Source organism: Syngnathoides biaculeatus, chromosome 19 (genome assembly GCF_019802595.1).
Source record: "Syngnathoides biaculeatus isolate LvHL_M chromosome 19, ASM1980259v1, whole genome shotgun sequence".
In the NCBI taxonomy this organism is placed as follows: Eukaryota; Metazoa; Chordata; class Actinopteri; order Syngnathiformes; family Syngnathidae; genus Syngnathoides; species Syngnathoides biaculeatus.
In genome coordinates this window covers 967,784-984,439 of record NC_084658.1, presented here as the reverse complement: position 1 = coordinate 984,439, position 16,656 = coordinate 967,784, and the positions used below count along the sequence as shown (strand labels likewise).

The 16,656-nt window shown below is 44.0% G+C and overlaps 1 protein-coding gene across 9 annotated transcripts in view; it reads left to right on the top strand.

Moving 5' to 3' along the window:
* zfhx2 (zinc finger homeobox 2) overlaps positions 1 to 16,656 on the top strand; it is an 88,204-nt gene that overhangs the window by 34,273 nt on the left and 37,275 nt on the right. For 8 of the 9 annotated variants that reach the window (XR_009792727.1, XM_061805261.1, XM_061805259.1 and 5 more), the window contains one exon: positions 5,925 to 9,853. Coding sequence is in view for 7 of the 9 variants with exons in the window: in XM_061805261.1 (XP_061661245.1) it covers positions 5,925 to 9,853 (3,929 nt within the window). In the remaining 2 variants the exon portion in view is untranslated. Of the gene's footprint in view, positions 1 to 5,924; positions 9,854 to 11,414; positions 11,566 to 16,656 lie in introns of all 9 variants that reach the window. The other variant, XR_009792728.1, reaches the window with a different exon arrangement.

The following is a 16,656-nucleotide window of genomic DNA, read 5'->3' as shown; positions in this document are numbered from 1 at the left end:
CATGCAAGTAAGTGGAAACTGCTTAGTAAGGCATTTTGGAAATGGTAAGTGTGGCAAAAGTCATTTTAGAGTTACAAAAATATAAGTATTAATAAGTAAATAAGTATCTGAACACCCTGCTATATTGCAAGTTCTCCCACTTAGAAATCATAGAGGGGTCTGAAATTTTTGCCATAGGTGAATGTTCCAATAAGAGACAGATAATCTAAAAAGAAAAATCCAGAAATCACAATGTATGATTTTTTTCTTTTTTTTTTTTTTTTTTTTTTTTTTATAAACGATTTGTGTGATACAGCTGCAAATAAGTATTTGAACACCTATCAGCTAGAATTCTTACCTTCAAAGACCTGTTAGTCCGCCTTTAAAAGTTCACCTCCACTCCATGTATTATCCTCAATCAGATGCACCTGTGTGAGGTTGTGAGCGGCATAAAAACACCCATAAAGACTCAAACTTGTAACATGGCCAAGCCCAAAGAGCTGTCCATAGACACCAGAGAAAAATTGTACAACTCTACACGGAAATTGCCAAGCATCTTGGTGAAAAAATGTCCACTGTTGGAGCAATCATTAGAAAATGGAACAAGCTAAACATGACTGTCAATCTCAATCGGAGTGGAGCCCCATGCAAGATATCACCTGTGAAGCATGGGGGTGGTAGTATCATGCTTTGGGGGCGTTTTTCTGCACATGGGACTGGACGACTGCACTATATTAAGGAGAGGATCACCGCAGCCATTTATTGTGAGATTTTGGGGAAAAACCTCTTTCCCTCCATCCACACAAGCCAGGAAAACCAAGGAGTGGCTCCGTAAGAAGCATTTCAAAGTTCTGGCCTGGCCTAGCCAGTCTCCAGACCTAAACCCAAAAGAAAATCTTTGAAGGGAACTGAACCTCTGTGTTTCTCAGTGACAGCTCAGAAACCTGTCTGATCTATCTGTGTGCAGGAGTGGGCTAAAATCTCTCCTGCAGTGTGTGCAAACCTGGTGAACAACCACAGGAAACGTTGGACCTCTGTAATTGCAAACATAGGGTACTGTACCAAATATTCACATTGGTTTTCGCAAGTGTTCAAATACTCATTTGAAGCTTTATTACACAAATAAATCACTAAAAAAAATCATACATTGTGATTTCTGGATTTTTCTTTTAAGATGATCTCTCTCACAGTGGACATGCACCTCCGATGAAAATTTCAGACCCCTCCATCATTTCTAAGTAGGAGAATATAGCAGGGTATTCAAACACTTATTTTCTTATCTGTATCTTCAGGTGCCATCCATTAGACTTGCTCCATCTGGTCTTCCGCAGCCGGCTACTTCCTCTTTTAAGTGCTGATCTTTTTCCTGTAGGATTGCTAAATAAACTATAAAACTATATTTACAATTAACCAAACACCATTACTTGTTGGCTCAGCGTCTTTCAGTCTTATGGACTTATGGTTCCTACCTTATGGCTTCTTGATACATGCGCGGACGGAAACTGTGCTGACATCACTGCAGCAATCCCGCACATAGTTTTCATTTCATACTCTCACAATTCACTTGTACAGTTTTGTAAAATGGAGTGCAGTTTTCCAAGTCATGGGTGTTGTTCAAGCTGGTATTGGCTAGAATGCTACATATTGCCTTTTCCTTTTAATTTTTTGGTAATTTCTGGTAGCTGTTTTTACTTTCCGTTCTGTAATAAGGAACAAAGCAACAACAATGGCAACTGTGAATGTGTTTGCTTGAAGAAATGGATCTAGGTGATCAGATGACACATTTCATCCATCCATCCATTTTCTTTTGCCATTTATACTCAGAGGGGTCGCGGGGTGTGCTGGAGCCCATGTTGTTGTGATAGCCAGCGTGACAGTGTCGGTGCGTCGACGTAGACAATCGTGCGAAAGCGTTATAGCTATAGGAAAACGGGTGTCTCGGTCAGTCAGCGCCATGGATCTTCTGCCGTGAGCGTAGTAGGGCGCGCCGGGCAGTTGAACAGGTGCTGCGTGTCGTCTGGCCCAGTGCCACAGTCGGGGCAGACGTCGGCAACTGTGTCGTCGAGGCAGTGTTTATAGCTGTTCAGCAGGCGACAGAAGCCCGAGCGCAGTTGGGCGAGGATGGAGCGTGGTTCCCGAGGCAGAGACCGTTCCTTGTCGTGAATTGGAGGCGGGTAGCCCCCAAGGACGGTGTTAGTTTTGTAGTCCAGCCTGGTGTTGGTGACGGCCGATGTGTGGAGACCAGTAAGTCCGCGCTTGTATTGTTGGTCGTCTAGCCGTCCGTTGGTGCCGACGAACTGGTCTATGTCCGTTTGCCAATGAGAGGAGACGTAGATTTTAAGACGCTATGGTCGGACACGACGGACCAGGTCGCTGTTTGGATGACCCGGTTATTGGCGTTGAAGCAAATACTGTCTAGACAGCAGTTGGTTGTGTTGACGGACGGGCAGGGTCTTGGTTTCAACGTGCACATGGTCGGTGCAGGACATCAGGTGGCAGCCTGTGATGCAGCGGAGGGCTGTATTTTGGCTGGCCTAAAGTTCCTTCCACTGGCTGTCGGCTAGGTTCGGTGACCAGATCGGGGCGGCATAGTTCAGCAGGGGCTGTCCGATGGCTTTGTAACTGGTGGCTTGCACCTCTTTGTTGGGTTAGGGTTAGGGTTAGGGGTTAGGGCGCTGGCATCCTGCTGATGTATGAGTTGTACAGAACGGGTGACAGCATGCTGCCCTGTGGGACGCCTTGTTTGACGCAACGGTGGCGGGTGGTGGCACCGCAAAACTCGACGAAGGCCTGACGACCATGCAAATAGTCAGCAAGCCAGAGTTTGGCATAGTTTGGGAGCGTCGAGTGTTGGATATCGTTGATGAGTGTGGGTGGCAGACCGTGTCGAAAGCCGAGGACAGGTCCAGGGCCACAGCCACGGAATGGTGATGAGGTTTCGGCATGTTCAATCCATCGGCGATTTGGGCGGAGATGATATGGAGCGCGGTGGTTGTGCTGTGCTGCTTTTTGAAGCCATGTTGCGAAGGCGCTGATGGTAGATGTTGTACAACCGTCGGGAGCAAGAGGCTTTCGAGCAGTTTGGCTACCAGGAGAGCAAGGTGATGGGTCGAAATGATTTGCCCTCGTGTGGTGGCTTGCCAGGTTTCGGCAGAGGCATTACCGTGCTGACTTTCCAGATGGAAGGAACAATGGATGACCAAAGCGAGAGGCTGAACAGTTCGGCCAAGTAGCTGTGACAGACCGGTCCTGTGTGTTTGAGCATGACAGCACACACTGCGTCGGGCCGCAGGGCTTTGCTGGCTTTTACGCCATGGATGGCCGTGGTGATGTCGGCCGGGACGAATGTTGGTGCGTCATCGGTTTTCAAGCGGTGCAATGAATGCAGGGCGTTTCGGGCGACCTTCAAATGTACCGATCGTTTGCCGGCTGGGTGTGCGTGGAATTGCGTGTTGAAATGTCGGGCACAGGACTGGGGAGTGCTGGCAATTTTACTATTGAATCGAAGAGCGATGTTGTCTCTCGGCAGCTGGGGCTTTGTAAGCGAACGCAGGGAGTGCTGGAGCCTATCCCAACTCTCAACAGGGAGGAGGCAGGGTACATCCTGAACTGGTAGCCAGGCAATCGCAGGGCACATAGAGACAAACAGCCACACTCACAATCACTCAAGCCGCAATTTAGAGTGTCCAATTAATGTTGCATATTTTTGGAATGTGGGAGGAAACCAGAGTGCTTGAAGAAAACCCATGCAGGCACGGGGAGAACATGCAAACTCCACACAGGCGGGACCTCAGAACTGTGAGGCCAATGCTTTACCAGCTGCTCCACCGTGCCGCCCAACACGTTTCATTATGTAGCAAACTCGATCTAGAAGGTGGCGGCATAGGTGGTATGTGGAGCCAGCAGGAATGGTGAATACGTCAGCATGTAACAAAAGCGGACCAATAACGAGATAATCTCCACGGCATTTGGTGCGCAGCAACATTTATTGTTGTGTGATTGTCATCTGACGCAGACAGGCTGCTTGGGGCAATGTGTCGGTCACATGATCCAATGTGGGTATTGGCCACGCAAGTGCGGGGGTTGAGGCTTTAAAGAGGCTGTCTGTTCACAGAGCGATCTAGTCAAGCATATCAATGGAAAGTCTAGTGGAACGACTAAATTTGGCAGATGTACCAGCAAAAGCGATGACAGTGGGCTTCCGGAGATTATAAAATCTAGGATTTATCAAGAATTAGTTTAATTAGGTGCGAGTCATGGCTTCAAAAACCACCACATTCAAATGCATAAAGAAGATGGTCTACAATTGTTGGATTCCTCGGTCAAGCCACTTCTGGGCATAAGATAATGTATGAAGAGTCTCAACTTGGCTAAAGACAAGAAGGACTGTACTGTTGGCCAGTGGTCCAAGGTCCTCAGGTTTTGAAGAAAGCTGATGAAGAAAAGAACACAAAGACCCGCCCCTTACCTATTTCGCCAAAAGCACTAAAACCTGTTTTGATGCCCATGCCGTCAGTGTTTGACTGGCCAGCCAATTTGGCAGATCTAAACCCTATTGAGATTCTATGGGGTATCATGAGAAGAAAATTAGGTGCACGAGACCCAAAAATAAACTGTCAAGCATCAAGGAAATATGGACTTCTATAACTCACAGCCAGTGTCACAGGCAGATTGCTTCAATGCCACTGCAGATCGAGACAGTGATTAAAGCAAAGATATTGAAGATTAACAGTTTTGAAAGTACCATATTTTGATTTCTTTTCATCTTTTTTCTCTCCTTTACAATAAAGTAAATTATTTCTTCAGTTTTCAAAGTTTTTAAATTCCTGATTTTGTGGGTTTTATGAGCAAGAAGCCCAAATTATGTAAACATACTCAGTGGTATTTTTTTCGTAAGTAGAAGCACTTTTTACATGTAAATAGCCTCATCTGTTCCACCCTGACCCCCAAAATAAGCATTCAAAGTAAATAATGTAGAGAACAATAAAAAATGTTGATTTACCTTTGACATTAGGCAACTGTGAAGAGAAGGGTGAGTGACAAGCAAAAAGCATCATGGGGGATGGAGCACCAGGCAAACATTTGACAGTTGAGAAAAAACATACATACGAATGTACACACACACACAACCTAATTCCACTAAGCTTTCTTGAGGCCCATGGTGAAGAAAGATGAATAAACTTGGAAAAAACACAAACAAAAACTGACGAAAAAGTTGTACTTTACCAATTTGTGCTAGCGTGTTACAAAGTGTGTGAAAGCGCTAGCGTGTGATTCAGTGATGCTCAAGTGTCGAAGGTAAATGAAAAGCATCATGAAAAAAGATTGTCCCTTCTAGCCAGTTGGATTCCAGGAAGATGCTACGACAGTAGCCAATGGGAGAGCAGCTCCATCGCACACTCAAACAAAGATGGAGGATGTTTATGTTTGGTGGAATTTGTGGGCTGCAAATCCAGCACCTATTTTTGCCTTTCGTATCCTGAATTTTCCCTTGTAACGAGACTATTGTTCCAAAGATGTGTTTTGTAACCTGAGTTTTTCATTAGTAGATATGTTCGTAAGTAGATGTACCAGTGTAGTTGGAATTGTTGTACAGGGAAATGGTACATTTGTTGCATTTTAATGACGCGCCAAAATCTATTCGTGGTAGACTAACTCCTTTGTGGTGGCCAGCCACAGATAAATGTGTATGCGGCTAACACTGACGAATCATGACTTTTGCAGCACGTAGGAACACGCAGTAGGACGTCCGTCATAAACTAAGGACTCTCGGTATTTTGATGTGGAATTGTGAATGGTAGTTGGTTTTCGGAGCATTATTTATTGATTCGGAATGGTTTTAAAAATTGAATCAGCATTTGGATTTTATTCTAAGTTTTATATTTCTTTCTGTCCAGCAGTTAACTGTTGTATTTATTCATGTGTGTGTGTATCTGTTTAATCAGTTGCAGTTTGTACACAAGAGAGAACATCTAAAGACATCTGCTCTGAACTCTGCGACCCTTCTTCGGAGGTTCCACTTCGACATAAGGAGGAGATGGATGAAAACAGAGTGTTAGACCAGGAGGGTGGTGAAGCTGAACCAGAGCCAGAAGATGGCATCATAGGAGGTGAACAAACTGCTGCAGAGTATGAAGAAAGTAAAAATGTTGGGCCTGCTGAAAATAATGCTTGGTTCAACTGCAATGCCTGCCTGGAAACATTTCCTAGCAGAACTGCCCTGGGTGTTCATTACTACTCTGCATCCCACATTCAGAGAATGACAACAATACAGGGTCGGGAAATTGACCCCCCTCCATCTCCTTCCCCCTCTGTTCTTTCTCGGCCATACGTATCAAACAAACCCTACCAGTGTGGTATATGCCGAGTCTCCTACAATCATTCCATCACCCTAGAGAGTCATTTGAAATCCGTCCTGCACCAGACGCGCAGCAGAAATGCTGTGAACTCATTTGCGCTTGGTAGTTGTGGAAGCAGCAATTCCAGTCCTCCAAATACCACAGTGAGCACTTCTATAAGTGGAACTGGCGAGTTGGCGATCACAACCAACTGTGCTACTCTGGGAAGCATGATGGTGACTACAGCAAGAAATGCAGAGCACCTCCAAACATCCCCAGTGGCTTCAGCTCAAGCAGTCTCGGCCTTTCTCACCCTCCTCACATCCAGCCCGAGCACACTTTCGCACCCTCTCCTCCCCTCCCTGTTTGCAACCAGCCACCCTACTGGTTCTGATCCAACTCAGATTGTGCCTCAACCCCACATGGTCATGCCCTTGATCTTGAATGGGATCCAAGCTCAGCAAACCCAGCAGTCTGGTGAGAACCAGCAAGGACAGCTCCTCACACAGTGTGTGCCATTTGTAGGTCTCAATACAGCACAGCAGGCCCTCTTGACCCAAAGACTTAGTTTGTTACAGAACCAGTGGCCTCCTGTTGCACTTCCGACTAATACAGCGGAAAATGTTAAGCAGGACAGTATTGAAAAGCACTCAGATCAGATTGGAGAAAGGGAAAGCATAAAAAGAGATAAACCTGATGAAGAGAGTTGCCCAAATACAGAAAGCACATTGCAAGTTGAAAGTAATGATGTTTGGAAAGTGCCTAACGATAGCAGTACCATGGCCCATCAGATGGATGTGGAAAATGATAAATCAGTAAGTACAGGTTTCTCCCCAATTGTTATGGAGAAGAGCCTCCATAATCTTTCATCTCTATCAATGCCTAGCAACCCAAGCTACAGCCCTGTACATTTGAATCTCACTCTTAGCCCCGATTCCACTCCCCAAAAATCCCAAGCTGCAACAAGTCCTTGTGCATCTATTGGTACGTCCAAATCAAGCCCATTTTCAAGTGTTTTAAGCACCCAATATCGGCTACATTGCAACACAATGGGGTCCATGTATCCAGAATCTCCAGTGTTGTCAGAGTTTCAGTCCGAGGTTCTTTGGGCTTTCTTTGAGTCCCGAAGTGAGGCTCATGCTGCTAGTCCTCTCCGCGAGGACTGTGAGGCGCTGGGAAGAGAGGTAGGGCTTTCAGAAGAGGAAGTACGCAAGTGGCTTTGTCAAGCCAGATATGGCAAACGGAAAGAGAGAGACACAGAGCTCACACACCAACAGTGCTCATCAGGATTTGCAAAGACTACTCCAAGCAGTGACAATGACTTTGATGACGATGAGAATTCCTTGATTATAGCAGAAGAGGAAGAGGATGCGGATGTATCAGGTAATCAGGTGATAGATTTGTCCCGTACAAGACGTCTGCACAGACAGCGAGGTGTTGGGAGAGAGGGTCAGGGAGATTCCTGTCTGACATCTGATTCAGAAAATGAGGTGTATACCTCTGTGATTGTGACAGATGAGGAAAGTCAGAATGGAGGTTTTCGGGAGTCCCCAGAGATCCCTGCTAGAGGTGAAGTGCAACTTGAAGTCCATTGTGATAAAGACTCAGTTGGAGGGAAGGTCTTGCGCTCCACGACAGTGTTTCTTTCTGATGTGGAGGACGAATATGAAGAAGAGGATGGTGGAGGAGTTCAGAGGTCTGTAAACAAAAAAAGGAAAGGAGAATTTGAACATGAGGTGGAGGTGAAAAAAGAGAGAATGGATCCTGATGTGGATCTCGAGTTGGAAGCCCAAGCGGATCCCCCCAATTCTCTGCCCTATTCTCTTGACCAGGTTCCAAGTGGCGGTCTTCACTCACTCCCACTGTCTCTTGCCCCTTTTTCTGCACAATTCCTCAGTCCTTATGTCCTCTCACTCACACCATCATTAGTTGGTAGCAAAATACCAGTCTTTTCAAATCCGCCGTCCATCACACGTTTCCCTTGTTCTCTTCTTTCCCAATCACCATCTTCCATGAACCAATCTTCTCAATCCTTGTCCAATGGCAGCAACTGTGAGACTGCACTGGACCTTAGTATGGGAAAAAACAATTCATCCTCATCTCTGGCCGACACAATTTCAGCACAGAAAGGACAGTTACTTGATGGACTTGGCCTGAGGCCCACCTCTCAAAGTCTGGTTGTTGTTCAGGTAAAACCTGAATCTCATACCACTATGCCTTCTTCATATCGTCGTATGGATGTGGTCAACAGCAATAACCTGACAAAGTCCAGTATTTACACAAGGCCGGATGAGAAAATGAATGTCACACTGTGTGATAGCGACAAAGAGAGAGAGAAGGAAAAAGACCAACAGCAAAGAAAGGCAAAAGGCAAAAGGTATCGTGATATGCGGCGTTCCAGGACCATCATTCAAGCTGAACAGCTTGACATACTATATGGATGCTATTTCAAAGATCCCAACCCTGGCAAACACGAATTTGAGCAAATCTCCGAGTGGGTTCAGCTTCCCAAAAAAGTTGTTCAGATATGGTTTCAGAACATGCGAGCGAGGGAACGGAAAGGTGAGGTGCGCTTCATCAGCGACGGCACCCTGGCAGCAGTTGGGAAACCGCTCATAAAATTCACTTGGCCGCTCTCCAAACCCATTTTTTCCAACAAGCCCATTCCAAACAATACCGGCTGCATCACAACTGCTCCAATTGTGCGCACCCTTATCAAGACTGAAAGCAAACACGTTGTGGTGAAAAAAAACACTCCTGTTCCAATCAAACCCAAGGAAGTGGTTTCTGACATCTCTGTGGGGAGCAGCAGTGCCTCTGCAATGCCAAAGACCAAGCTTGAAACCACCAGCAGTGTCCCCATGGTCAAAGTTGCATCCAGCATTGTCCCAACCATTTTAACGTCTCCCAAGGATCTTGTTCCCATTGCCCCTCGACTGAAGCAGCAAAAAAATGTAGACGACGAGAGTGAGGAGGACAAAACAGACGAGGATATAGATGACGAGAATGAGACCGCACCGAGGATGACCAACCGCATGGTACCCAAGCTTCCTACAACACCCATCAATAACAGGCCTCCTTCCACGACTGTGTTGCCCCAGAAACTGAATGGCCTTAACTATTGGACCCCGAAAGTCCCGATCAGGATCAACACTCTGTCACGAGAGGAACTTGCTCTTCCCGCTCATGTGCCTCCCCGTACTATCCCCCCTCCGCCTACCCCTAGCATTGCACCAGTCAGCCCCAGCACCCCTAACTTGGCAAAGGTAGCCCGCTCATCCACCCCTGTCCTGGGTAAATCAAGTCCCACCGAAAACAGCTTTCTGGCCCACTCTTCCAGCCGTAGGCCACGCACGCATTTGTCCTGCCTGCAGCTCTCCATTCTGCAGTCCTGCTATGAGACCTGTGCCCACCCTAATGCCATGGAGTGTGAGGCCATTGGTGCTGAGCTTAACCTGCCCCTCAAAGTGGTACAGATCTGGTTTCAAAACACCAGAGCTAAGGAGAAGCGCTGGAGGCTGCAGCAAGAGAAAATGGTGAGTAAAATGTTTTAGGAACTGAAAGTTACTAAAGAGTGGGGAAGCAATACATTTGTAAGAGGATAAGCAACACTTTAGTTGGTGATATTTACATTTTCAGTGCTCTTCCCATTTATTTACCATAAAAGTGTTATTTTCTACTGACGGTGTATTTTGTTGCGTTTGATGATATCCTTTTTCACATTTAATGTAAGCCACTATCTCGCAAGTGGATTAATTAATACGTCCCTAAAATTAGGGGTTCTCAAAACTTTCAGTCCAGTGGCACCTACAGGGGAGAAATTTTTCCTAGAATACCCTCGTATTAGGAGTGTTTGAATTATAACTAGGCTCATGTGTCCATGAATGCCGTAGGTATTAAAATATTTATGGAAACTTTGTCGTGTTCCATCCATCTTCTACCGCTTTTCCGTGTCAGGTTGTGGGGGGAGTAGCTTAAACAGGGATACCCAGACTTCCCTTTCTCCAGCCTTCATTCAGTACTTCCAGAGGGATCCTGAGGTGTTCCCAGGTCAGCCGAGAGACATACTCTCTTCAGTGTGTCTTGGGTAATCCCCGGGGGCCTCTTTCTGGTGGGACGTACCCAGAACACCTCACCAGGGAGGCGTCAAGGAAGCATCCGGATCAGATGCCCCTGGCACCTCATCTGCCTCCTATCAATGCGGAGGAGAAGCGGCTCGACCCTGAGTCCCTCCCGGATGATAGAGCTTCTCACCCTATCTAAGTGAGAGCCTGGACACCCTGCGGAAGAAAGTTCCGTGCCCATAGGGGAGGGTAGGAACGTAGATCGACTGGTAAGTTGAGAGTTTCGCCTTTCAACTTAACTCCCTATTTACCACAATGGTTCAAAACAAAGTTTGCATCACTTTAGACGCTACACTGATCCGCCTGTCAATCTCTCGCTCCATTCTTCCCTCACTTGTGAACAAGACCCCAAGATACTTGAACTCCTCCACTTGGGGTAGGATCTCATCCCCGACCTGGGGAGGACACGCCACCCTTTTCTGACTGAGGACCATGATAACAGATTTGGAGGTCCTGATTCTCAACCCAGCCGCTTCACACTCAGCTGCGAACCGCTCCAGTGAGCGTTGAAGATCACGACTTGATGAACCCAACAGAACCACATCATCTGCAAAAAGCAGTGATGCAATGCTGAGGCCACCAAACCGGATACCCTCTACACCCTGAATGCGCCTAAAAATTCTGTCTATAAAAGTTATGAACAAAATTGGTACAGGCCCCACACCGAGGGGCAATAAGTATACCAGCAATTGCTCGGCGCCTCTCATCGTAGGCCACTCCAGAATGGAACACAATACATCTCCTCTCAAGAGGACTGGTACCAGAGCCCAAGTGGTGCATAGAGGAGAGTTAGACTATATCTAGTTGGAATTTCTCAACCTCACACACCAGCTCGGGCTCCTTCCTTGTCAGAGAGGTGACATTCAATGTCCCTAATGCTAGTTTCTGTAGCCAGGGTTTAAATCGCCAATGTCCCTGCCTCCAACTACCGCCCAGCTCATATTGCACCTGACCCCTGTGGCCCCTCTCACAGGTGGTGACCCCTTGGGAAGGGGAACCCATGTTACCCTTTCGGGCTGTTCCTGGCTGAGCCCCATTGGTGCAAGCTTGGCTACCAGGTGCTCACCTTCGAGCCCCAGCTCCAGGCCTGGCTCCAGAGGGGAGCCCCGGTGACCTGCGTCCAGGCAAGGGAAACCGAGATCCAATACTTGTGTTCGTCAGGGTTTATGTAGTCATACTTTGTCCCGTTAATTTGTCATGTTACAGCAACAAATTCATTATTTTTTAATTGAAAAAAAAAATAAATAAAACTCGAAGTTTTCCTGAAAAAACATCTTAACGGGATGAAAATCTTGCTAAAATGTCATTTTATGTAGATAAAATTGAATACAGTAATCCCTCGTTTTTTGCATTTTGGTACCAGAACCACCCGCGAAAAGATAAAAACTGCAAAGTAGCGGGGCGTGTATGTTTATGTAATTACTAGAATGTTTAAAATATGTAAACAGTATTTGTACTTTGCGTATGTGAGACAAAAATAGGTATTTAGTTCAATATTTAATTAGAAAATCTTATGCATATAATACATACAGTATTCTAAATGCATAATATAATAATAAATTATAAAACACTATTAGTTACCATTCGTCACTCGGAAACTTCATCTGGAGCTGCCGCGTGGGTACCAGAATGTTTAATCAACAGTACAGCATTTATACTTTGCTCACATGAGACAAAAATTACAACAGTAAGTGTTTAGTTAAACAATAACAATAAAATATTACTATTGCAGTACAGAAAGTCAAAACAAATGAAACTCGTGAGGTCCTCTAGCGTCTCACTGAATGCCGACAACATGGTGTGACATCACTTCCGTTCCACTGGGGTTGCTGTACGAGTACCAGAATATTTATTCCACAGCACAGCGTTTATACATTGCCAACTTGATACAAAAATTACAACACTACAAGTGTCTACTTAAACAGTAACAATAAAATAACATTTTTATTGTAGTACAGAAAGTCACAAACAGACGTCAGACAAATGTCCGTGGCGTATTGTTGTGACGTCACCTCCAGCGTGCCTCTGTTACATCACTTCCAACTCGCCCGTGTGGCGCCCCCTCCTCACTTTTTTTTCACAGACTGCAGGATGTCTGTCTCACCGTCTCCAAATCATTCTGGCCACATCTCCATGAATCCTCTTTATTTACACAGTTAACATGATAAATAAAGCAACCGTGCGTCGATAAGCAAATCCCAGATTAACCATAACTAAAGAGCATTAAAAACAAAACAAGAGAGCAAAAATGAGAACTTCATGTACAATTGATTTAATCCAACACACTGTACAAAGACAACGCTATCAGCAGAATTCCTAAACTCGACAGCTCGTACCATATTATCACACGCTTTTGAAAGTTTTCAAACCAACCTTTGCCTCGTCCTCGAGGGGTTAAATGCTTCATTGCAGCTTCAGATTGTTTACGCTGATTCACGTCATCATGGCGCCACAAAAACATAAATTCTGTGGTCTTTGATCATATCCAAGAGTTTCACTTTTTTGCCGATCCATCATTTCCCCCGGGATTTTCAGCCCCCGAATTCCACTGAATGTAAACATCCTGTATCTTGGTTTATGTGGCGCGATCGAGCAACATTCCCATTCCCATCTTCCTGGAATTCCATTGGCTAGGTGGGAACTCAATCTTTACCTATGATCCATATCCTCTGTTGGTTTGTGTGGCGGAATAGAGCTGCTCTCCCATTGGCTATCGTCATAGCATCTTCCTGGCACCCCATTAGCTAGGAAAGACACCAATCTTTTCCCATGATGGTTTTTGTTTTCCTTGGACAACTCAACTGTCATCGCATCACACTACCACACATTGGTAAAGTCCAACTTTCTCTTGAGGTTTTTTTTTTTGTGCAAGTTTATTCATCTTCATTCACCATGGGGCCCAAGAAACGTTAGTGGAATTAAGTGGTGTGCATGCGTCCATTCGTACGTATGTTTTCTCTCATCTGTCAAACTTTCTCCTCCTCTCCCATGATGCCTTATGCAGACGTAAATTTTCCATGTATGGTATTAATTTTTTAAATTGCATTGATGATGAAAAAAAAAATTATGCATTTTTCTGCAATATTCCGACCGTAACCCGTGCCAGAATCCACACTTGTTTATTTTCCAGTCCGACTTTTGGAAGAGAGGTGGGAACAATAGGTAGGCGTCAGTTGATCGGTCGAATGTGTTCCTCCTGACCAATGAAAATGCTTGTTGTATACAAGGCGGTTCATCGGGCCATTTTCAAGTCAACACGATGGCAGTGCTCTAGAGCTTTCCTGTCAAAAATGAAATGTCAAAGTGATATGTCAAAGATAAATTCCGATGGGATTGGATGGAGAAATCGTCGATACAGTTGGAAAGAAGGAAGTTGCCACTCTGTTTAGCGACTTCATTCGCAAAATCGATCGAGCTGGTAAAGCATTTTGCACATGGAGTCAGAATACTATTGACTATGGATCAAGAGGTTTCAAGGCATTGGAAGTTCATGTGAAACGACACGTCAAACAACTGGAAGCAACAAAGACAAACTTTTCCATAGCTGTTAAATTCAGATGTCAACCCAAGGCCAACAACCAACGCCAGTTGCAGACAGGGTAGTCAATAATGAGGTGAAAGTTCAGAAGCAATTACTTGTAAACATGTCTGTATTATTTACTGATAACAAAGGATGACGTTAATAATTGTGAAATTCAAATGTTGCAATCACTTACAAAAACAAGAAATTAAAAGTTTTTGAATAGATACAATATACACGCTATGAAAGCACACTTGCATGACATGATGCAAATCTGAATTCAATTTAGTTTCACTTCTAGTAGTTTACTTAGTTGAATTTGTATTTGAATCTGTAATTTTTTGCGGTAAAGGTATGCACCTAAATAATGAGCAATCATAGTGTACATTTTGAAAACAGAATAGCATTTATTTATAGATGTATTACATATATTTAATTCATAATACAAATTATAAAACTTGCATGTTAAAATTGGTGATCATCCTTTGATAATACTTGCGGCCCCAGACCCCCGGCTATATTTCTAGTCTTTTTTCATTCAGTCAAATCACGTCTGTTTATGCTCTCCACTCACCCTTTTCCTTGCATAGACACCAAGCACCAAAGGTAAAGGAACATAATTTTTAATATTCTTTACATTATGTATTTTGAATGCTTAAAATTGGCTTGTAATGTATTAGTCTATTTACATGTAAAATGTGCTTCTTACCTACGACAAATTCACGGTACGAAACGACATCTGGAACAGATGACTTTCGTAAGTAGAGGTACCACTGTAGTTTTTCTATATTTAAATCCAAGTTTGTTGAGGGAAGAAAGGCATATTCACAAATGTTCAAAAATTATTTATTCTTGTCCCTTATTCTACTCTAGAATACAATGTAAAATCAAACACAGGGCTTTAAATTAACTTTTTCATTGGTAGCACTGCACCATGTGTAGTCTAGACGTAGTGAGTGCTATAGATTTGTACATTTCATAGAAGGTTGACAGTGACTCTAGTTGGTTGATAAATGTTACTGTGAATATGAAATTTGTCTGCAACAAGCAGTAGCTAACTAAACTGGTCATTTATTTTATACATTTTGAAAAGACAAAATGAAAATGTATGCATGTTTACATAAAAATTAAAGGATAACCAAAGACATCCATCTTTGCACCTTTTCCAGTTTGTCACACTTAAATGCTTCCATCATCAAAAAAAAAGACAACACAAGTACACACAAAATGCAGTTTTTAAATATATACTTTCATGACTAAAGGCGCGGGGTTGGGTTGGGGTGGGGGACAATACATGACACTGTGCGGATAAAAGATTGCCATTAATTTTTCAGCCACCCTCAGCAGAAATGCAATCGTCAGCTTCCGTTAAATGAGTCTCTTAGTGTTGTGGAGGAATTTCTGCCAACTCATCTTCGCAGAACTGTAATTCAACCTGATTGGAGGGTTTTTGAGCATGAACCTCATAAGATTCAGGTCAGGACTTTAACTTGACCTCTTTTTTTTTTTTCTTTCCTGCAGTCATTCAGGTGTGCATTTAATGTTTTGGCTCATTGTCCTGTTGCAGAATCTAAGTTCATTTCAGTTTAAGATCACAAACAGGTGTTGGGATATTCTCCTTCAGGATTTTCTGGTAGAAATCGAAATTCATGGTTCCATTTATAATGGCAAGTCTTTAAAGTCCTAGGTGCTGCAAAATAGTTACAGACCATCACACGACCACCACCATATTTTACTCTCAGTAGGTTATTTTTTTTTAGGAAATGTGATGTTACTTTTATGCCAGATGTAATAGGACACACACACCTTTCACCTTTTGTCTATTCAGATCGCAAGAGTATTTTCCCAATAAGTATTGGAGATCATCAAGATGCCGTCTGGTACAAGTGAGAAAAAAAGTGTATGATTATCTCTTTTCATGGTGTAATGCTATATTCAGAAGGTTGTGTGCTGACTGGATGTAGTAGGTTTTGCTCAACCTTGTGTGGGTTCAGGCAAAAATACACAAACACGACACAAAAAAACAACAACTAAGTGTGCTGTGATGAGACACCATTACGCCTACTGGCACAGTGTCACTGCTGTGGGGAAGGATTGATACTGTCTGAAATGTTGATGTTGGAAGATCTATTCCCCAAATTCAATATTGATGGTTTTGATTAGTGCTACAGTGAAGAAAATAAGAACACCCTGCTATTTTGCAAGTTCTCCCACTTTGAAATCATGGGAGTATCTGAAATTTTTATCGTAGGTGCATGTCCGGTCTGAGAGAGATTAATCTAAATAGAAAAATCTAGAAATCACAGTGTATGATGTTTGAACGATTTGTGTGATACAGGTGCAAATGAGTATTTGAACACCTGAGAAAACCAATGTCAATATTTGGTGCAGTACCCTTTGTTTGCTATTACAGAGGCCAAAGGTTTTCTGTAGTTGTTCTGAGTAGTTGACTGAGGGAATGAGGATGTTCCCCAAAATCTCACAATACACGGCCATGATCATCCTCTCCTTAATACAGTGCAGTCGTCATGTCCCATGTGCAGACAAACACCCCTAAAGCATGATGCTACCAACCCCCATGGTTCACAGTAAGGTTGGTGTTCTTGGGGTGGAACTCATCATTCGTCTTCCTCCAATCACGGTTAGCAGAATTAAAAAGTTCCATTTTGGTCTCATCTGACCACAAAACTTTCTC